Below are 23,880 nucleotides of genomic sequence, written 5' to 3' on the forward strand. Positions count from 1 at the left end.
ATTAGCTGGACGTGGTGGTGCATGCCTGCAATCCCAGCTACTCAGGAGGCTGGAGTGGGAGAATCGCTTGAACCTGGGAGGCAGAGGTTGCGGTGAGCAGAGATTGCACCACTGCACTCCAGCCTGGGCAACAAGAGTGAAACTCCATCTCAGGAAAAAAAACAAAAACAAAAACAAAAACTGTAGGACATGTACTTGTAACAGCAATTCATCTTTCAATTCTAGTCAGCAATGTTCATGTTCTGGGTTTTTTTTCTGACACTCTTCTATTCATTCAGTTTTCTGCTAAGATGCTCAGGGAACTACACAATACAAGCCAGCAGGTTTGTTGTTTATTTATTTATTTTTGAGACAGTCTCACTCTGTTGCCCAGGCTGGAGTGCAGTGGCATGATCTTGGCTCACCCTAACCTCTGCCTCCTGGGTTCAAGCAATTCTCCTGCCTCAGCCTCCTGAGTAGCTGGGATTACAAGCATGAACCACTACACCCAGCTAATTTTCGTATTTTTAGTAGAGACGAGGTTTCACCATGTTGGCTAGGCTGGTCCTGAATTCCTGACCTCAGATGATTCGCCCGCCTTGGCCTCCCAAAGTGCTGGGAATACAGGCATGAGCCACCATGCCTGGCCACCAGCAGCCTTGTTGTTGCTGTTGAAATTTTCTTGAGACAGAGTCTCACTTTGCCGCCCAGGCTGGAATATAGTGGCATGATCTCGGCTCACTGCAACCTCTGCTGATTCTTGTGCCTCAGCCTCTGAGTAGCTGGGATTATGGGCATGCACCACTACATCTGGCTAATTTTTGTATTTTTAGTAGAGATGGGATTTATTTTTTTATTTTTTGAGATGGAGTTTCGCTCTTGTTGCCTAGGCTGGAGTGCAATGGTGCAATCTCGGCTCAGCACAACCTCCACCTCCCGGGTTTAAGTGATTCTCCTGCCTCAGCCTCCCGAGTAGCTGGGATTACAGGTGTGCACCATGCCCGGCTAATTTTGCATTTTTAGTAGAGACGGGGTTTCTCCACGTTGGTCAGGCTGGTCTCGAACTCCTGACCTCAGTTGATCTGCCCGCCTTGGCCTCCCAAAGTGCTGGGATTTTAGGCATGAGCCACTGTGCCCAGCTGACATGGGATTTATTTCTCTAGGTTGCCCAGGCTGGTCTTGAACTCCTGGCCTCAAGTGACCCGCCTGCCTTGGCCTCCCAAAGTGCTGGGATTACAGGCATGCGCCACCACGCCTGGCCTATTTGTTGTTGTTTTTTTTTTTTTTTGAGACAGAATCCCGCTCTGTCGCCCAGGCTAGAGTGCGATGGCGCGATCTTGGCTCACTGCAACCCCCGCCTCCCAGGTTCAAGGGATCCTCCTGACTCAGCCTCTGAGTAGCTGGAATTACAGGCATAAGCCACTACACCCAGCTAAAATTTTTTTGTATTTGTAGTAGAGAGAGGGTTTCACCACGTTGGTCAGGCCCGCCTCGGCCTCCGAAGTGCTGGGATTACACACGTGAGCTACTGCACCCAGACACCTGTGGGTTTTTTTTTTTTTTTTGAGACAGAGTCTTGCTCTGTTGACAGGCTGGAGTGCAGTGGCACGATCTCGGATCACTGCAATGTCTGCCTCCTGGATTCAAGCGATTCTCCTGCCTCAGCTTCCCAAGTAGCTGGGACTACAGGTGCGTGCCACCACGCCCAGCTAATTTTTGTATTTTTAGTAGGGACAGGGTTTCCCCATGTTGGCCAGGCTGGTCTCGAACTCCTGACCTCAGGTGATCTGCCTGCCTCAGCCTCCCAAAGTGCTGGGATTACAGGCATGAGCCACCGTAGCCAGCCTGTTGTTTTTTTAATTAAACATTTTGGAGACAGGGTCTAGCTCTGTTGCCTAGGCTGGAGTGTACTGGTGTGATCCGGGCTCACTGCAACCTCTGCCTCCTGGGTTCAAGCAATCTTCCCATCTCAGCCTTTTGAGTAGCTGGGACTATAGGCATACACCACTATGCCTGACTAATTTTTGTATTTTTTAGCAGAGACAACGTTATGCCATGTTTCCCAGGCTGGTCTCAAACTCCTGGACTAAAGAGATCCACCTGCCTTGGCCTCCCGAAGTGCTAGGCTTACAGGCATGAGCCACTGCGTCCCACCTGAACCAGTCCACTTTACTGACACACAATGATTCTACATTAGAGACACACAATGAACAAGGCCCTCCTAAGCTATTTGGAATATTAAGGCTTTTTATTTGATGTCTAATTTTTCAAATACAGCAATAGGAAGGGCAAATTAAAAAACATTTTGTTTACTTAAATAATTACAAAGAGGAGGGTTTATCTATCATGTCTATAGCAGCTCTTTAGGGATTCTTTTTTTTTTTTGAGACAGAGTCTCACTCTGTCACCCAGGCTGGAGTGCAGTGGCGCGATCTTGGCTCACTGCAAGTTCTGCCTCCCGGGTTCACGCCATTCTCCTGCCTCAGCCTCCCGAGTAGCTGGGACTACAGGCACCCGCCACTATGTCCGGCTAATTTTTTTTGTATTTTTAGTAGAAACGGGGTTTCACGGTGTTAGCCAGGATGGTCTCGATCTCCTGACCTCGTGATCCACCTGTCTCGGCCTCCCAAAGCGCTGGGATTATAGGTGTAAGCCACCACACCTGGCCACTCTTTAGGGATTATTGAGATGAGTAGTTTAACTCTCAAATTCTTTTTCTTCTCTTATTTTCAATTAGAAGGTACAATGATATTGATGAAATTATTTCCAACTATTCTCAGTGATCACACCCCAAGAACTCCTTCCCAGTTCACTTTAAGTTCTATAAACCCTAAAACTGAAGTATGTAAATGCCAATTTTTGAAGCCTCTACATTGCCAAAAGAAAGGCAGGGGTTCATAAACCATATCTGGTGATACCTGTGTAATTTATTCATTAACTAAAAATATATTTATTCTGTGTTCTCTACATATCAGAGTTAGGTGCTGGCTGTTTAGTGCTTTGTGAAGGAGATAATGTTACAAGCGATTGTGTGTTACTATTTATAGTCTTTCACTTGTAATGGGTGTTTGTTTTCTGCAAGATGGGCGCAAGAGTAGAAAAGAAGATTCAGCTGGGTGTGGTGGCTACCGCCTGTAATCTCAGCAATTTGGGAGCCAAAGTGAGAGGATCACCGGACACCAGGAGTTTAAGACCAGCCTGGCCAACATGGTGAAACCGTCTCTACTAAAAATACAAAAATTAGCCAGGCATACAAAAATTAGCCAGGCATGGTGGCGGGCGCCTGTAATCCCAGCTACTTGGGAGGCTAAGGCAGGAGAACCGCTTGAATCCGGGAGGCAGAAGTTGTGGTCAGCAGAGATTGCGCCACTGCATTCCAGAGTGGGTGACAAGAATGAGACTGTTTCAAAAAATAAATAAACAAATAAATAAAAGCAGCCTGGTTGGCTTATGCATGCAATCCTAGCACTTTGGGAGGCCGAGGCAGGCGGATCACCTGAGGTCAGGAGTTCAAGACCAGCCTGACCAACATGGAGAAACCCCCGTCTCTACTAAAAAATACAAAAACTTAGCCGGGTGTGGTGGCGCATGCCTGTAATCCCAGCTACTCAGGAGGCTGAAGGAGGAGAATCGCTTGAACCCGGGAGGCGGAGGTTGCAGTAAGCCAACATTGCACCACTGCACTCCAACCTGGGCAAGAAGAGTTAATCAAAAAAAAAAAAAAAAAAAAGAAGATTCAACAGATTTGATGGTTTGAAGAATGAAATGGACAGAAAAAAGAATGGTGTGAAATACAGAAGTAGGTTCTACAGGAAAACTGAGCATGGGGTGGGGGTCCTATGCTTAAGAATTACTATTGGATTTTTCTCAGCAGAGATTTGGCAAGGTAAATAGAAAATGCAGACCCAAGAGGACTCTAAATAGCCTTGCATTTCCCGCAGTTCCCCTCTCATCTCCCCAGAGACAGGAAGCAAATATGGGACATTTGTAAAGAACAGGGGACAGATTTTACCTGCTTGTGGTGCCCAGACTTGGTTGCCGCTTGCAGTGAGGGGAATGAAGAGAAGAGATTTCGAAGGAGCAGACAGAAGGACCATGCTGGCTCCAAATGGATAGGACTCTGCCCACCGAGTAGGGCAGAGAACAGAAGACCTTGTCTGCTATGGAGGCTGGAGACCGTAACCCTTTCAAGCCCTGTGTAAACTGGGTCATGAAGAGCCTCTGCATGGTAGGCATGTGGCTGGAGAAGCTCCGTTTTTTTGTCCAGATTCGGTAACATCCTGGGGAACAAAGTGCTAGAAGTGTGTGAAGGCCAAGGACAGAGCAGTCTGCTCTGGTCTGGACTATGGCAGTGCCTCCATAGTCTTGGAGAGGAGCTGGAGGCTGGGGAGGAGCCTGAGTGTGGGTCTGACTATGCACGCCAGTGTCTTCCCTGAATGTGGCCATCCCAGGGCAACCGTGGGACAAGAAGAAAGAAAAGGTCCACTTGGGAGGTTGAGACGGGCACTGGAGGGCCTCTCCTAAGGCAAGCCTTGCCGGAGCACAGTGCTCAGGAAAAGTCCTTGAGGACTCAGTCGTGCAATCTGAGCTGGATGATTTCACATGAAAGGATACTGGGAAGATTTCAGAACCAAACAGCAGGGACGGCATCTTGTTGCTCAAATCTATGAAGGTCATCTTGATGGATTCGAGAGAATAAAGTGCCATGGGCTTACTGTTAGGCCTCTTATCCCATCCACTAGCTGCCAAATATGGATTCAGCTGCTCTGTGCTGGACGAAAATCCGTCCAGGAGTCTTTTATATCTGAGGCGCTTGTAGCTTTTAGCCATTGGAAGAAGTTCAGAGGAACACCGTCGGTATCTTAGTTTCTGAGTCTTCATGGCTGGGGCCAGTTTGGAGGCAAGGATGGACAGCTTGTTTAGTAAGGCTGATTCTTTGGTAGTCTTCCTAAAATTCAGGCTCCTCAAGGGATGGCACGGTGTAGCCGTCTGCTTTGGTATGTGACTAACCAAGCTCTTGGTAGGTGCTGTTTCAGGTTCTAATCGTGTAGGTGCAGACAGAGTACACAAACTGAGAAGTCTGTGTGCTTTTGTGGGGATGGGATTGGAGGAACTCTTTAAAAAGGCAGAACTTCTGATTTTACCTATTTTTCTCCCAACAATGATTTGCTCCTGATAGGAAACTTTCTTACAAGTTCGATGGGGCTGCTTCTTTAAGGGAAGAATTCCTTTCTTCTCAAAGGCACCATGTATTTGATCACACCCAGCAGAGGAGGGGTCTTGTGCTTTCCGAGGGGCACCAAGAAGGCAAGGACTTGTGCATGACTCAGTGTCCTTCTTTAATGGATGATGTAAGCTTTCCTCCTTCTGGTCTTCTAACTTCTGAGTCTGTGCCACAATGCTGTCCTTGGCCAGCTTTGCGAGGGTGATTTCATTGATCATGGTGGACTCATCTTTGTCAGCCTTCGGTTGGTTCTGATTTGGTGCATCATCTAACAACAGACTAGATGATATGCACTGTTGCGATATCGTATGTGCTTTTTGTTGATGTATATATTTCTCTTCTTGCTGCAACATGTAGTCCAAAACCTCAGGGCTCTGCTGTTTTTCAGCATGATTAAGTATCCCCCGGCATTTAAAATGGGTCTGAGAGATGTTGCTCACGTGATCGCCATCGCCAGTTTCTCTGGTAACCAACTCCTCAGATTGCTCCCCAACAGTTAAGTAACCCAGTAGTCCCCTCTGATGCTCTTCGGTTTCTTCTCCTTTCACTTTAATATCTGTTTTCACTGTCAAAGGCAAATGTCTGTCAGAGGAATTCTCGTGAGGGTGACAAGCTTTGCAAGCATTCTTTTCCACACAGGTACATATGCTGTCTCTGTCACTAGAATTACTCTGATCTCTTGATACTTTTTCCTTCATCTCAGGAAGGACTGTGCAGTCCTTTACATTTTCACAAAGCATTTCACCATCTTTTGGTTTACAAAGATTTTTCAGGTCAGTTTCTTCACTGTTAACATTAGTTTCTGAATTTTCTTGAGAAGGCATTATTTCAATGGATTTCAGGCTTCTTAGGGAAACAGAGCTTTCATCATGGCAAGACATCAACTCTTTTGAGGAAATTCCAAAGGTACTTTCTTTGCCAAACTCAGAGTTTAGTTCTAGTCTTGATCCTTCAGTTATTTCTTGTGTTTCTCTGAGAGATGTTCCTTTATCTTGCTGTCCATAATGGCTATCATTTAAAGACAAATTTACTCTGCCCAATATTCTTTTATTTGGTTCATGATCTGCAACAGACTCCACCTCATGGGCACAAGAGTCTGGACACTTTTCCATTTCACAGTCTTTTAAAGATCTGCATACGTTTTCTTCACATGATTTTTTTATTTTGAGAAAGTCCACTGTAGAAGCAGCAGTAACTGGGAAATCTGAATCCTGACCAGTTGTTCCTGTATGTGCAGCATCCAGTTCTCTCCGAGACAAGGTACTCCTGGAGTCCTCTTGGAATGCCAGTTTCTCTTGCCTTGCACCACAATCCAGTAGATTAGATGCCTTCACGTCCAGCACACCTTCTGTAAGCTTATTACTACAGTCCGTGTAGACAATGTCTACCATACCTTCTGTGGACTCATCACAACCAGACATCTTGACAAAGGCTCCTTTCAAATTGCATTTCTTTGGACTACCACAAGGTAGTGAATTATTACTGCCTGAGCTGACCAGCAGATCCTTTTGGTTGTGGTTTACCTTCCTGTGAGGCTCGGTGACAGTCTCTCTCTGGTCACTACTTAGCATCTCCTTGGCTGACTGACCTTCACTTTTGCATTCATCTGGTCTGTTTTGGTTACTCTGACAGTCAAGGACTTCATCTGCCTTCTGATCGAGTGTTTCAACTGATTTTACATTTTTAAAACTGGAGAACATAACAGTAGGAGACTTGTCCAACACTTTTTCAGGACCTGGAATGTTTACAGTCTGGTTTAGTTCTTGTATAGCATGATCAGAGATGTTATACTTACAAAATACAGTTTCTTTGGATACATCCTGCTCCTTTCCTTCCAGCCCTTCCTCACTGAGTTTGATGCTACTGGAGGTGTGAATGGTTTTGTTTGAAATTCCACGATTTAACAAGCCTGCTACCATTTTGTTTCTGATCTTATCTCCTGGAAGGCTGCCATTCGTTTCTCTCCCATCAAGTTCCCTTTCCTCTGATGTGTAACTCACTTTACAGCTGCTTTTTTCCACAGAGTGTCCTGTTCCTTGGCAGCAGTGATCACGGTGCTGAAATGCATTTTCATATTTTGTTATCAAAGAGTTATCAACTTGCAGGCTGATTTTGCTGGACTTGAAAGCAGCAGAAGCAGAACACATGTTTTCTTGGGATACATTTTTTCTTACACGATGACAGCTAGAGATATCCTGAGATTGAACACTGTGACATTCTATGACAGAGACCACTTGAGGAAAGCCAGCTGCTTCTCTCTTATTTGAGCACAGCCTGGAATGTAGAGCTTTTGTTCCTGAATCAGCCATTTCTTTTTTTCTCTCTAGGCTTACTGGTTTGATGTTTAAGGTGGGACAGTTTGAAGAGGCACCACAGGTTTGGTTACCTGGTGGAGAGATGTCTTTTATTTTTGTCTGAATGGGAATGGTTCGTATATCAGCAATGACATCTGCTCTACCCTCTAATGGAGGGTGATGGCTCTGATGGGCATCTCTGCCTGTTGCTAAAGGCATCTCTTTGTTTAAATGCAGTAGAGAGTCAGTTGGCAAATTTGCATGGTCTTGAGAATTAAGGGACACTTGTTGATTTAAAACACATTCACTTTCTACTTTGTTTACAACCAGTTCATTGGTACAAGAAAGTTCATTCATCTCACAGGCTATGCTCTGTTCATCTAAAAGTGGAATATCATCATGTGAGGTCTGTATAACTTTTTCTGACTCAGGTCTGTAATCAAATTCTGGGGATGGTAGCAACAGAGCAGTACCTTGCTTGGGTTTTAATACCTCACTTATAGGACTTATCTGATCCTCTGGCATTAAACTCACAATGGATTTTCTTTCAAACAGAAAATCATTACATGATGCTTCATTTAACGGGGTGTTGCTTTCCAGATTTCTCTGGATGCTCACTAAGGAGTTACAGTCTTTAGTGTAAAAAGATTTACTTAATATATTGGGCTCTACAGGGGTTGTCTGTCCTGCCTCTTCAATCTGCATCAAGGAGGAAAAACTGCTTTCTTCAGAGTGTCCACCAGGATGGCTCATATTAATAAAAGTTTCTTTATGGTCCTCAGGGTTTGTCAAGTTACCTTGAACGTGTACAGTAATTTTCAAATCATTTTTATTTAACATTATTTCTGTGGCTTCAGTAAAAGAATTGGGCATTAAAGAACTAGAGCTCCCTGTATGGAGACTGTCTTGAATGCAGTTATTGTGGATATTTTCCTTTGGAGAAACAACAGGCTCTTTTTCACCAGAACAACGACCACTAATCTCCTTTCCTGGTTCCCTGGCATTAAAAAGAAAAGGTCCACCTCTTTCACTCCTAGGAATCAAAAGCCGTTCCTCATTTTCTTCTCTAGAAGCCAAGTTCTTCCCTTGATCATCCCCCCTATAAAAATAAGAACTATCTGTCTTTTCAGCAGATCTCTTTAGCAAACCACCACCTTCAAAACCACAGTTTTCTAAGGATATTGTTCTGGATTCTGGACCAGACAAGTCTGATGTGAAACATGAAACTTCAGAATTTTCTTTCAAAGGGCTTGTGGCTGTGGGACTATCATGTGTAGAACTGGGTTGTTCATTATGGTGGCCATGAAGCTGTTGGTGATTGTCATCTGCTTCACAGACCAGGTTTGGTTTACACAACTCTTCCTTCCCATTGTCCACATTAGAAATGGCACTGTTTCCTGGTAATGACAACCAAGGACAACTTTTTAATTCTTCACATTCTTTTTCTTTAGGAGTTGCTTCTGTTAACACAGGGTCCACAAAGGTTAAAGGTTCTGGGGTAACTAATGTGCTGGTTTCTGAAACCTCATCACTGGTCATGATTTTGTCTACTTCTGGGAATTCGTTGCATCCACCTGAGAGATCTTTACTCACATTGCCATTTTTGTGTCCTTTGTTATTATCCGTCTTAGTCCCACTGACCTTCATACCTTGTACTTCGGTGGATTTTAGCAGAGTTTCAGCTGTAATCTGTACATTTCCTTCTGAATAAGAGAAATAAATCCAAATTAATATGCAGTAATAAAAAAATCACTTGGTCTACCTTCATGCATTTTATTATGCTATGCTACCAAGGGCAACAGAAGACCCAACTCAAAAAGAAAACTGGAAAGTTAGCATGCTATACCATTGATTTTGTTCTTCTCTGAAAATATAACAGAGGGCCAAAACTATATCTGGCAGAAACAGGTAATTTTCAACAAATGCCTCTTGCTGAAAGTTTAATACAGAGTTCACAGATCAATGCTAGACAACTGAATACAACATAGAAATATGTTCCTATGTTGTATTCTCATTCAGTCTTAAGAGGCTTTCATTTTAAAACATTAATAAAGCAGACTCACAATAACAGCTTATTTTACTAGATGTCCATTTTCTCAGTACTTGAAATTAGATGTCACAGATAAAATTAGTCCTTGGAAAAAAACAACTATACATAAAACTTTACTTATTTATTTACCTATTTATTTTTTTCAGACAGAGTCTTGCTCTGTTGCCCATGCTGGAGTACAGTAGTGCGATCTCAGTTCACTGCAACCTCCACCTCCCAGCTCAAGCGATTTTCCCGCCTCAGCCTCCTGAGTAGCAGGGATTCTAGGTGCCTGCAACCACCCCCAGCTAATTTTTTTTTTTTTTTTTTTGAGATGGAGTCTCGCTCTTGTCGCCCAGGCTGGAGTGCAGTGGCACGATATTGGCTCACTGCAACCTCCACTTCCTGGGTTCAAGCAATTCTCCTGCTTCAGCCTCCGGAGTAGCTGGGATTACAGGCACCCGCCACCATGCCCGGCTAATTTTTGTACTTTTAGTAGAGATGGAGTTTCACCATGTTGGCCAGGCTGGTCTCGAACTCCTGACCTCAGGTGACCCGCCTGCCTCGGCCTCCCAAAGTGCTGAGATTACAGGCATAAGCCACCACGCCCGGCCCGCCCAGCTAATTTTTGGGGGGGGTTTTTTGTTTTTGTTTTTGTTTTTTGAGATAGAGTCTTGCTCTGTCACCCAGGCTGGAGTGCAGTGGCACAATCTCGGCTCACTGCAACCTCCGCCTCCCGGGTTCATGCCATTCTCCTGCCTCAGCCTCCCGAGTAGCTGGGACTACAGACGCCCACCACCACACCTGGCTAATTTTTTGTATTTTTAGTACAGACAGGGTTTCACCATGTTAGACAGGATGGTCTTGATCTCCTGACCTCATGATCCGCCTGCCTTGGCCTTCCAAAGTGCTGGGATTACAGGCGTGAGCCAGCACGCCCGGCCTGCCCAGCTAATTTTTTTGTATTTTTACTAGAGACGGGGTTTCACCATGTTGGCCAGGCTGGTCTCAAACTCTCGACCTCAGGTGATCTCCTATTAGTTCTGTTCCCCTAAGAGAACCCTGACTAGCACACTATACACATGAACATGGGTATATGTACACATGATTTTATATATATATAAAAAACAGGACAACTGTATTAAACAGAAAAAGCAAAATGCAAATCTATTTAAAGATCGGCCAGGCATGGTGGCTCATGCCTGTAATTCCAGCGGTGGCTCATGCCTGTAATCCCAGCATTTTGGGAGGCCGAGGTGGATGGATCACATGAAGTCAGAAGTTCAAGACTAGCCTGGCCAACATGACAAAAACCCATCTCTACCGAAAATACAAAAATTAGCTGGGCATGGTGGCACATGCCTGTAATCCCAGCTACTGGGGAGGCTGAAGCAGGGGAATCGCTTGAATCCAGGAGGCGGAGGTTGCAGTGAGCCAAGATCATGCCACTACACTCTAGCCTGGGTGACAGAGCAAGACTCTGTCTCAAAAAACAAAGAACAAAACAAAACAAAACAAAACAATCTAATTCCTGAGTTGGATGCAGTACCTCACAATGGTGACCCCAGCACTTTGGGAGGCTGAGGCAGAAGGAATGCTTGAGCCCAGAAGTTTGAACCAGTCTGGGCAACACAAGGAGACTCTGTCTCTACAAAAAATTTAAAAGAAAAAAAAAAATCAGCTGAGCATGGTGGTGTGTGCCTTTAGTCCCAGCTACTTGGGAGGCTGAGGCAGGAGGATGCTTGAGCCCAGGATGTCAAGGCTGCAATGAACTGTGATTGCACTACTGCACTCCAGCCTGGGTAACAGAGTAAGCGACCTTGTCTCAAAAAAAAGAAAAAAAAAAGAACAAAAAATCTAAAATCTAATTCTTACTAGAATGTAAACTCTGTGAGGGTAAGGATCTTGTTTTGTTCTCTTCCTTATGGTTCAGCATAATGCCTGGTATATAAAAGCACAAGAGCACTTAATAAATATTCACAAAATTAATGAACGAATACAGTTAGGTCAAATAAACAAATGCTATTAATACTGAGTTTCTAGGGCTTCCCTATCCATTTCTCAATAGGTCCTGAGAGCAGCAATTACTGTGAGAAAGAGCCCTGACTGTGAAGCCAGACCAGGTAAGCTTCAATCATGGCTCTGTGACACTTTCTTTTTTTTTTTTTTGAGACAGGGTCTCGCTTTGTTGCCTAGGCTGGAGTGCAGTGGTGCCATCATGGCTCACTGCAGCCTCCAACTCCTGGGCTCAAGTGATCCTCTCACCTCCGCCTCCCAAGGAGCTGGGACTGTAGGCACACGCCACCATGTCCGGCTAATTTTTGTAATTTTTGTAGAAACAAGGTTATTTATGTTGCCCAGGCTGACCTTGAACACCTGAGCTCAAGCAATCCTCCCGCCTCAGCCTCTCAAAGTGCTGGGATTATGGGTGTGACTCACTGTGCCCTGCAGCTCTGTGATACTTACCTCTAAGCCTTGGTTTCTTTTATTGTAAAAGGTGGGGAAAGTACAATTACCTCAGTGCTACACTGAGGATTAAATTAAATAATGCATGTAAGATGTCATGTGGGACAGTGCCTGCTATATAAAAGGTGCCTTTCTTTTGCTCTGTTTTTTTATTTTACTGGACCTGAGAACAGTTAAAATAGAATAACTAGGCTAGACACAGCGTTTTAAAATGTTTGGAGTCAGCAAATATTAGATTAACAAATATATACTGCAAGCCACAGGTTTTCAGATACCAATCATTTACAAAAGGCAGCCTCAAAATCCTGATTCAACACATAATACTTATCATTGTGAAATTAGCCTACTTTCCCTATTACAGCAGACGGTGCTACCCTATTCAAGAATTTGTAAATACACAGCTGGGCGTGGTGGCTCACACCTGTAATCCCAGCACTTTGGGAGGCAGAGGTGGGCACATCACTTGAGATCAGGAGTTCAAGACCAGCCTGGCCAACATGGTGAAACCTTGTCTCTACTAAAAATACAAAGAAATCAGCCATGCACGGTGGCAGGCACCTGTAATCCCAGCTACTTGGGAAGCTGAGGCAGGACAATCGCTTGAGCCCCGGAAGCAAAGGTTGCAGTGAGCCAAGATCGTGCCACTGCACTGCAGCCTGGGCGACACAGTGAGAATCCATCTCAAAATAAATAAAATAAAATAAAAATAAACATCCAGTTCTCCAAATTATATAAGGTAGATTTTCCCTCCTTGACTACTTTCACCTCTTCCTCAAAATAGATTTCCTGAATGCTCTTCCAATTTCTGGTGACCCTCTTAAATAAGTCTTCATGGAAATCACTACTATGGGAATTAAGTCTCACAATAATGAGTAGGAACTAATATTGCCATTGTTCCTGATACCATTTCACCTTTCTTACACATAAACTTCCCAGACAACCCCAGTTATAGGGAACTCTCTGAAAAACAAGATAAAACAAACTTGATAACATCAGTTTTGTAAAATTAACTAAACAGAAAATTATGTTGAAAGAGGCATATTAAAAGTCAGGACAGCAGAAAGGGTGAGGAACCAGCAAGAGTGCCTGATGGGGAAGATCTCCCGTGATGGGGAAGATCTCCCCTGTGAGATGGCCAGTCAACTCAAACACTCCCACCACTGCTCCCCCAGGTCCACTTCTCATGTGTCTGCCCTACAGCAATCAAGAAATAAGGAATGATAGGCAAAAGTATATCCTACCAATTAAAGGCTCCTTCTGGTTATTACAACAAAAGTCCTTTTAAAAGGTTCAATCTGGTCGGGAGATCCAGACCATCCTGGCTAACATGGTGAAACCCTGTCTCAACTAAAAATACAAAAAATTAGCCGGGCGTGGTGGCAGGCGCCTGTAGTCCCAGCTACTCGGGAGACTGAGGCAGGAGAATGGCGTGAACCCGGGAGGCGGAGTTTGCAGTGAGCCAAGATAGCGCCACTGCAATCTGGCCTGGGCGACAGAGCAAGACTGTCACAAAAAAAAAAAAAAGGTTCAGTCTGTTGCCGTTTTAGCTAATTGAGCAGCAGCAAGCAGCAGACATATGACTGTGCCTATAGCTTACAATTATCTATTACATATTTCAAAATAGCCAGAAGAGAAGAATTCGAATGGTTCTACCATACAGAAAAGACAAATATTTAAGGTGATGGAAATCCCAAGTACACAAGTTGATCTTTTCAAATTATACGATATATTATCACATATACCCCCAAACCATGCACATTACATATCAATTAAACAAAAGAATCCCAAAACTCTGGAATACCATGGTAATTTGATAGTACTGACAGTGGGACATTTATATAGAGAAGTAAAAATAATGCACTGAGGGGAGAGTGTAGTAGCAGAGGTTCACTTACTAAACAACTTGGTGCAGGGGATCCCAAATCATTCCTCAGCCAATTTATAATTACACTGAAGTCCTCCCACTCAGAATAACCAAAACGTAATAAATAAAATCAAGTAAAGTAATTTGCACAGTGCTCAACCATGCAAACACTTAATGAAACAAAGGTAGCAAGTATATATTAGATTTTCATCGAGAAAACTTAAATCTGGGCCAGGCGCGGTGGCTCACGCCTGTAATCTCAGCACTTTGGGAGCCTGAGACGGGTGGATCACCTGAGGTCAGGAGTTTGAGACAAGTCTGGCCAACACGGTAAAACTCCGTCTCTACTAAAAACACAAAAAAATCAGCCGGGCATGGTGGCACGTGCCTGTAGTCCCAGCTACTTGAGGCTGAGGCAGGAGAATTGCTTGAACCCGGCAGGCAGAGGTTGCAGTAAGCCAAGATCGTGCCACTGCACTCCAGCCTGGGTGACAGAAAGAAAAAAAAAAAAAAGAAAGAAAGAAAACTTAAATCTGGGTGGGGCAGAGTGAAGATTTTGGCAGCTGGAGCCCTGGAGACAAGCTTGGTTTCTAAGAGGCATCATTCAGTTTTGTTTATTTTTTTTTTTTGAGACAGAGTCTTGCTCTGCTGCCCAGGCTGGAGTGCAGTGGAGCGATCCCCGCTCACTGCAAGCTCCACCTCCGGGGTTCACACCATTCTCTCGCCTCAGCCTCCCAAGTAGCTGGGACTACAGACGCCCGCCACCATGCCTGGCTAATTTTGTTTTTTTTTTTTTCTTGTATTTTTAGTAGAGATGGGGTTTCACTGTGTTAGCCAAGATGGTCTTGATCTCCTGACCTCGTGATCCGCCTGCCTCAGCCTCCCAAAGTGCTGGGATTACAGGTGTAAGCCACTGCGCCCAGCCGGCATCATTCAGTTCTTAATTCCATAGTAAAGATAAAGTAGCAGATGCCTGACCTTGGCAGAGCAAGCCAAAATGCTGGCCACACTACAGAAGAGAACGTGGGTCTATTTAAATCAAATCCATGGTGATGGCATATATTGCTCATGCTCCCAGGGCTCAACATCTTCACAGGCCTGTCTCCACAGAATCTTCTTCTCTGGCTTGCTATGACTGGCTGTGACTTTGGACAGCTGAGCTTGCTTCCTCACATGCAACACAGGAATACCCTGGAATGTTCTTGGGGGACAGAATGAACTGGGCCATTGCTGCTAAAAACTCTAGTAGAGATGCTGATTTCAAGCTCGCCTATACCAAACTGAGACTCTTATCCATGGGTTTGGGGGAAAAAAAAATCAAATATTTTACCAATTTAAGTCATTAAATAAGCATGATATTAGAACATGAAGAAAAGTGTCACAGAGTAATTTAGCTGCAGATACTATTCAGGAGAGTTCATCTTATCTATGTCCAATGTGGACCAGCTTCTTAGGTGGAGAGTAGCCAGGTAATTTTGAAAAGGCAGATTTCCAAGCAGAAAATAACCCTGGTTCTCCTGTTTAAAAGGCCAGTTCAGTGGTTAAATGAAAGTGTAGTTCAACAGACAGTAAATTCTGTGGTAAGATGTGGGTGAAAATATACCAAAGACTGAATACAGCAATACTGGAGCCCCACTAAACAGATCTTGGGGGTGCGGTTAGGGGCCCACTAAACTGTATCCCTAGTAAGCCTCTAAGAACAGGGTGAGATTTATGTACAAAACAACATTTCTCATCTTCGGAGGAATGTCCTTTAATCTACACTGGACAGTGAAGCCTCTGAGCCACAGAAGAAATCTGCAGCAGCAGGAAGCTGGGTGATAAACTGGGACAAATGTCCTCTTTCATAAGAAAGATTGGTGCTTCCTTTTCTGTCCAGGCTGCCAAGAAGCTAAGAGTCAAATCTGATGTTTCATCACAGTAACAAAATATTCATATAATTTAATGCAGCAGTCCCCAACCCTGGGCCATGGACCAGTACCCATCCTTGGTCTGTTAGAAATCGGGCAGCACAGCAGGAGGTGAGAAGCAGGCAAGTGAGCAAAGCTTCATCTGCATTTACAGCTGCTCCTCATGCTTGCATTACTGCCTGAGCTCCGCCTCCTGCCAGATAAACACTAGCATTATATTCTCACAGGAGCGTGGACCCTATTGTGAACTGTACATGCAAGGGATCTAGGTTGTGAGCTCCTTATGAGAATCTAATGCCTGATGATCTGTCACTGTCTCCCATCAACCCCAGAGGGGACCACCTAGTTGCAGGAAAACAAGCTCAGGGCTCCCACTGATTCTACATTATGGGAAGTTGTATAATTATTTCATTATATATTACAATGGAATAATAATAGAAACGAGGTGCACAATAAATGCAATGCACTTGAATCATCCTAAAAGCATCCACCCCACCAGATCTGTGGAAAAACTGTCTTGCACGAAACAGATTCCTGACTCCAAAAATGTCGGGGACCACTGACTTAGCGTATTCACTTTATCTTCTCTCTGTGAGGTTCTGATTATATTATATTATATTATATTATTTACTTATTTAGTGAGACAGGGTCTTGCTCTGTTGCCCAGGATGGAGTACAGTGGTGTGATCACAGCTCACTACAGCCTCAACTTCTCAGGGCTCAAGTATCCTTCTGCCTTAGCCTCCCAAGTAGCTGGGACCACAGGTGTGCGTGCTGCCATGCTAATTTTTGCATTTTTTGTAGAGAAGGGGTTTCGCCACGTTGCCCAGGCTAATCTCAAACTCTTGGACTTAAGCAATCCTCCCACCCTGGCCTCCCAAAGTGCTGGGATTACAGACGTGAGCCACTGTGCCCAGCCTGATGATTCTGTATTAGCCTTGACACACAGTCCTCTCTAAAGTAATCTAAGTTTATTTTTAGCCTTGGGGTGAGAAGAGGAGAACCTTACCTTAGCTACTCTCTTTTGGACCTCAGCTTCCTCCTCAATCAATCAACCAACCTAAAAGTAATAATCTCAGATCTCTATACCCAACCATTGTTTTGAGGAGCAAAAAGAGGTAATGAAACTGCCTTGAAAACTCTCAGGGTGACCTGGAGTAAACATTTTATCTCATCCCTGACCCCACAGAACAAGAAAATGATACACTACCACATGCTGAACTATACTGGGTACATGTCTCCCCTGTTCCAGTTAACCCTTCTAAACAGGCAAATACAATATATTTGATGATATAAAATCCAACAAAGGTTCAACACACTCAAAAGAAAGGGACTTGCTGGGTGTGGTGGCTCATGCCTGTAATCCTGCACTTTGTGGGGCAGAGGCAGGAGGATCACTTGAGCCCAGGAGTTCGAGACCAGCCTAGGCAACATGGTGAGACCTTGCCTCTACAAAAAAATACCAAAAAAAATTTACAAAATCAGTCAGGCATGGTGGGTCACGCCTGTAGTCCCAGCTACTTGGGAGGCTGAGGTATGAAGATCACTTGAGCCCGGGAGGTTGAGGCTGCAGTGCACTGTGCAAGTACATCCATGGGCAATACTAAGACACGATCTAAAGTGAAGTTACAGTTTCTATAGTTAAGTACACCTTACAAGGTAGGAACTTACAACCCTTATATTCTCAATGCAAAATGGAAACGGAACTAAAACAGTATTTGCAGTAAGTGGATAAAGGAAGAGATTTGAGAGAAATAAATACCGTTGCTCCTTAGAAAATCTTCAGGGAGGTCCACATGTGAAAGTTCTTTGCTGGACTGCATCAGGAGATCCTCCTACAGTAAGAAAATCCAGTGGTCAAGGGGGATTCAGAAGATTCTGAGTTAATGAATATTATTATTATTATTATTTTTTTTGAGACAGAGTCTTGCTCTGTTCCCAGACTGAAGTGTAATGGTTAGATCGTGGCTCACTGCAACATCCACCTCCAAGGTTCAAGCTATTCTCCCGTCTCAGCCTCCCAAGTAGCTGGGATTACACGCACCCACTACCATGCCTGGCTAATTTTTGTATTTCTACTACAGACAGCGTTTCACCATGTTGGCCAGGCTGGTCTTGAACTCCTGACCTCAAGTGATCCGCCCGCCTCCGCCTCCCAAAGTGCTAGGATTACAGGCGTGAGCCACCACGCCTGGCTGAATATTAGTTATTTTTGAGAGACTTCTTTATGACTTTGGGAAATTAGCTAGCAGTCACAAGGATTGGGCACTGAAGGAAACCTCAAATTTAAGTAAGGGTAAACAATAAAAATTTCTACTTATCTAGAATTTGAGCCTGAAAACTTTTTAAAGCTGTGACAATAACAGAGGTCTAAAAAAAACTTTTTTAGAGACAGAGGTTGCAGTGATCCAAGACTGTGCACGCTGTCAGCTCACTGCAACTTCTGCGTCATGGGTTCAAGCAATTCTCCTGCCTCAGCCTCCCAAGCATCTGGGATTACAGGCGCCCACCACTATGCCTGGCTAATTTTTATATTTTTAGTAGAGACAGTGTTTCCCCATGTTGGCCAGGCTGGTCTTGAACTCCTGACCTCAGGTGATCCACCTGCCTCGGCCTCCCAAAGTACTGGGACTACATGCGTGATCCACCATGCCCGGCCTAATTTTTGTATTTTTAGTAGAGACAGGGTTTCACCATGTTGGCCAGGCTAGTCTCAAACTCCTGACCTCAAATGATCTGCCTACCTCGGCCTTCCAAAGAGCTGGGATTAAAGGCATGAGACACCGCGCCTGGCCAAGAAAATATTTATCTGTAGTTATATTTGATCCTTTCTCCCAAATGTTACTATTCTCTGCTTTTCCAGTTCTCAGGCTGAATGTTTGAGGTGTGAGAATAGATGCTATTTAAAATATTCTTTCAAGTTAACACTTCATGGAAAAGGGAGAGTGCCTGAGTTCTGTTCCAACCCAAGGACTCTCACCTACTAACTACATGGTGCTGACAGCAACCTTACAAGTGGCTGAAAGAATACATGGAAACCATATAAAACACCCAGCAAAACACCCAGTCAGGACAGGGTGCTCCATGAGCAGAAGCTTCCATTCTTCATGAGACTGTAGACACCTGTTATCCATCCCGTTCTGTGAGAAAAGCCAACAGAGCTGTCACCGACAGATTCTGGCACGTTTCTGGAATGACTTCCATAAGCTTTTCCAAGGCTATCGGAGCCTCTGTAAAGTGACAGCACAGGCCAGTGACATACAGGCTCCTTCAGATCCCAAAGGTCTCTGGTGAGCTAATGCAATGAAATCTTACTGGATCCAGCCCCAGAGGGGTTGGTGGGATTTTGCTTTGTCCCACTTGTGGCTCTAAGGTGCCCCTAGCTGGAGGCCCCAAAATACCCTGGGTGGAGTGCCAAGCCCACTGTTTTGACCATGTTCCTTTTCCTTGATTAGCCACAATTCTTTTTTTTTTTTTTTTTTGGAGATGGAGTCTCACTCTGTTGCCCAGGCTGGAGTGCAGTGGTGCAATCTCGGCTCACTGCAATCTCTGCTTCCCGGGTTAAAGCGATTCTCCTGCCTCAGCCTCCTGAGTAGCTGGGACTACAGGTGCACGCCGCCACACCTGGTTAATTTTTTGTATTTTAGTAGAGACAGGGTTTCACCGTTGTTGCTCAGGCTGGTCTCGAACTCCTGAGCTCAGGCAATCCACCCACCTTGGCCTCCCAAAGTGCTAGGATTACAGGCGTTAGCCACCATGCGCGGCTGATTAGCCACAATTCTTAACAGGGAAAGAGAGACTTCCTCCCTGACTTACTGACTTCTCTTAAAAGGTTCTGAGTTAAGAAAAGCAAGTTATCCCTCACAGGAAGGCTGGAGACTCTACAAGGTTTGTGTTAATCTGAAATATAATCAGAAATTGAATGAATCAGGGCCGGGTGCGATGGCTCACGCCTTTAATCCCAGCACTTTGGGAGGCTGAGGTGGGTGGATCACCTGAGGTCAGGAGTTCAAGACCAGCCTGGCCAACATCATGACACCCCATCTGTACTAAAAATACAAAAATTAGCTGGGTATGGTGGTGCGTGCCTATAATCCCAGCTACTAGGGGTGCTGAGGCAGGAGGATCACTTGAAACCAGGAGGAGGCTGCAGTGAGCCAAGATCATGCCACTGCACTCCAGCCTGGGCAACAAACCAAGTCACTGTCTCAGAAAAAAAAAAAAAAAAGAAAAGAAATTGAATCAATCGACAATAAAAGAGTGTGGGCTGAGGTCAAATGTGACAGACCTCCCCCAACAGCCTTACCATGGTGGTGGGCAACCTCCAGATCCAGTGGGAGCTCTGCTAGTCTGGGCTCCTGAATATGGATGAGGGCAACAGAACAACCGACTTGGATGCAATGGTCATGTAACATGATAACCTCTGTAACGTCCCCTACCTCCTCCAAAATAGCCAATCATATGATGAACACTAGCAGAAATGTATCAGATGCAATTTCCTTTTTCTACAATATTTTATCAGCTAAATTTTCTAACTTTCAGGATTCCTAAAGTTAAGAGTCCTAGGGCCGGGGGCAGTGGCTCACACCTGTAATCCCAGCACTTTGGGAGGCCGAGGAGGGCGGATCACCTGAGGTTAGGAGTTTGAGACCAGTCTGACCAACAGGGAGAAACCCTGTCTCTACTAAAAAATACATAATTAGCTGGGCGTGGTGGCGGATGCCTGTAATCCCAGCTACTCTGGAGGCTGAGGCAGGAGAATGGCTTGAACCCAGGAGGCGGAGGTTGCAGTGAGCGGAGATCGTGCCACTGCACTCCAGCCTGGGTGACAGAGACTTCATCTCGAAAAAAAAAAAAAAGTATACTATGCTTTTGTATGTTACAGTTAAAAGACAATTCAGATTGTGCCACTGCACTCCAGCCTGGGCGACAGAGTAGACTCCATCTCCAAAAAAAAAAGACAATTCTGAACTTTTTCTGTGTCTGAGTTGAATACAACCAATGTATTGTATCCTAGAACCAAAGTGTTTACAACATATTCAACCCAGGTGGATCTACCATTATGGGGAAAAAAATATGTAAAAAGTTTAACACTTTATAGCTTATATGTAAGCACCAAAAAAACAAACAATAAAAACCAAGCATGGTATAGAGTTCTCAATGCTAAATCATCCATGTGGGATGTCACATGCCCATCTCTGAATATGTTTGGTGCACAGTTCTTAAATAAGACCAATCTATTCCACATCCTTGCTAGTAACCTTTGCATGCGTAACAGATTTTGACCTTCCTCCTACAAGAGTGGAGCTCAGAACTGAATACATTCTTTCACAATTCAGCTGGCTCTTGCAGCTGTCCCTTCCACTGTGCCTGTTCTAAGATAGTTCACCCTCAGCAGGGTGATCTTGATCAAATCCCAAAATTATTAGTTGCAAATTTATTTAATTTATTTATTTTTGAGACGAAGTCTCGCTCTGTCACCCAGGCTGGAATGTAGTGCACAACCTCCGCTCACTGCAAGTTCCACATCCCGGGTTCACGCCATTCTCCTGCCTCAGCCTCCGGAGTAGGTGGGACTACAGGCACCCGCCACCACACCCGGCTAATTTTTTGTGTGTGTATTTTTAGGCGAGACGGGGTTTCACCGTGTTAGCCAGGATGGTCTCGATCTCCTGACCTCATGATTTGCCCACCTTGGCCTCCCAAAGTGCTGGGATTACAGGCGTGAGCCACCGCGCCCGGCCTAATTACAAGTTTTTAATAATTTTGGGACACGATCCTAAGACAGGAAATTATTATTATTTTACTGGTTTAACTTCTCATGAATGAAATATTTGTTTCATGATTGGAATATTTAACTTTTAAAACTATTAAGACCAGTAACAAAACAGCAAATACCATATGATTCCACTTGAATGATGCACCTAGAGTAGTCAAATTCATAGAGACAGAAAGCAGAATGGTTGTTGTCAAAGATCGGGTGAGGGGAGAATGGTGAGTTACTATTTAAAGGGTACTGAGTTTCAGTTTGGGATGATGAGAAAAATTCTGGAGATGGATGGTGGTGATGGTTACACAACACTATGAATGTGCTTAATGTGACTGAACTGCATATTTTTGGGCCGAGCACGGTGGCTCACGCCTGTAATCCCAGCACTTTGGGAGGCCGAGGTGGGCGGATCACCTGAGGTCAACCATGAAACCCCATCTCTACTAAAATACAAAATTAGGCAGGAACGGTGTTGCATGTCTGTAGTCCCAGCTACTTGGGAAGCTGAGGCAGAGAACTGCTTAAACCCAGGAGGCAGAGGTTACAGTGAGCTGAGATCGTGTCACTGCACTGGGAGAACAGAATGAGACTCAGTCTAAAAAAAAAAAAAAAAAAAAAATTGCCGGGCACTGTGGCTCATGCCTGTAATCCCAGCACTTTGGGAGGCCGAGGCGGGTGGATCACAAGGTCAGGAACTCAAGACCAGCCTGGCCAGCATGGTGAAACCCTGTCTCTACTAAAAATACAAAAATTAGCTGGCCATGGTGGCACGTGCCTGTAATCCCAGCTACTCGGGAGGCTGAAGCAGAAGAACTGCTTGAACCGGGACCCGGGAGGCGGAGGTTGCAGTGAGCTGAGATCGTGCCACTGCACTGCAGCCTGGGCTACAGAGCGAGACTCCGTCTCAAAAAAAGAAAAAAAAAAGAATACCACAGAAGTGATGTTGGTTCTCCTCATGGTGTCCTATTGCGGGCAGTGTCCTATCAGGAGGCACTGTCCTATCACGGTGTTAGGGTGCCTCATTCCTGGGGGCAAACTTCCATCACTTGGTTTGGGTGGATTCTGCCAGGTTTCTCCATTGTGAAGTTACTATTCCACCTTTGTAACTAATAAACATCTTGCAGGGAAATACTTCGAGACTATGTAAATATTTGTTTCCCAAACATTTAGCCACTAGCTTTAACATCCATTAATGATTCCTGCTTGAGATAATTATTATTGTGATGGTTGCCAAACAGTGCTTTTTCTATTTCCATCATTCCATATATATTAATTGGAATTCTGTAAGACCTTTCTTTTCTCACTTTTAATTCAATTACAGTGAAAGGATACAAAGAAAGTTAGCAAACGGGCTCACGGGTATTTGTCTTATTCTATGGGTACTACAGGTTGCTGCAAAAGTAAGTGTCGAATAATTCATCACTATCATTTATTTTAAGCTCAAATCATCCCATACTTGGCCACTGGGAGCCCCTTCAAGTTGGCTGCTGTGTCCTGATATATCCCCATAATTTTCTGAGCATTTGGCCACAAATTGCTCCAGGCACATCTTGCGTTTTTCCCTCTCCTGTCCTGGAACAGCCATTTCTACAAGGAATCTTGGTTTCTTTTATTGGAAAAAAGTATTTAGAGCCAAGACTAGGTGTGCTCATTGCTACAAGGTGTCTGTTGCTACTTCTAGGCCCTATCGTATACACTCAAGTAGTTCCATTTCTATGTGTATATATTAAGAACCCCATGTTAGGCTGGGCGCCGTGGCTCATGCCTATAATCCTAACACTTTGGGAGGCCGAGGTGGGCAGATCACGAGGTCAGGAGATTGAGACCATCCTGGCTAACACGGTGAAACCCCGTCTCTACTAAAAATACAAAAAATTAGTTAGCCAGGCCTGGTGGTATGAGCCTGTAGTCCCAGATACTTGGAAGGCTGAGGCAGGAGAATTGCTTGAACCCAGGAGGAGGAGGTTGCAGCGAGCCAAGATCGCACCACTGCACTCCAGCCTGGGTGACAGAGTGAGACTGTCTCAAAAAAAAAAAAAGAAAAGATAACTCCAATTCATGGAGTTCATGTTTGGGTCAGGGTTCATGTTTGCCACCCCTCCTTTGTAATTTATTTCTCTGAGAGAAAACTGGCTCTCATTATCCACATATATTTACTTATTTCCCCAATCCTAGAACACATATAGGCATTCTGTTTAGAAATGGCTAAGTCCTACCCCTGTGAGAAACAAATTTACTAATATTTTCTATTATTTTTTGACTTTAAGAGGATAGAGTCGAATTACTGTTTGCTAAAGTAATGTGGGCTACCCTCCCCATTGGTTTTGTTATTCATTTGTAATAC

The 23,880-nt window shown here is 44.5% G+C and overlaps 1 protein-coding gene across 7 annotated transcripts in view; it reads right to left on the minus strand.

Annotated features, from left to right (window-relative positions):
• PRR14L (proline rich 14 like) overlaps positions 1 to 23,880 on the minus strand; it is a 72,870-nt gene that overhangs the window by 31,889 nt on the left and 17,101 nt on the right. For all 7 annotated transcript variants that reach the window (XM_063704681.1, XM_055374302.1, XM_055374300.1 and 4 more), the window contains 2 exons: positions 17,529 to 17,601; positions 3,992 to 9,200 (listed from right to left, as the gene is read on the minus strand). In XM_063704681.1, the coding sequence (XP_063560751.1) occupies positions 3,992 to 9,200; positions 17,529 to 17,601 (5,282 nt within the window). The remainder of the gene's footprint in view (positions 1 to 3,991; positions 9,201 to 17,528; positions 17,602 to 23,880) is intronic.

The sequence above is a fragment of the Gorilla gorilla genome, chromosome 23 (assembly GCF_029281585.2).
Source record: "Gorilla gorilla gorilla isolate KB3781 chromosome 23, NHGRI_mGorGor1-v2.1_pri, whole genome shotgun sequence".
Taxonomy (NCBI): domain Eukaryota; kingdom Metazoa; phylum Chordata; class Mammalia; order Primates; family Hominidae; genus Gorilla; species Gorilla gorilla.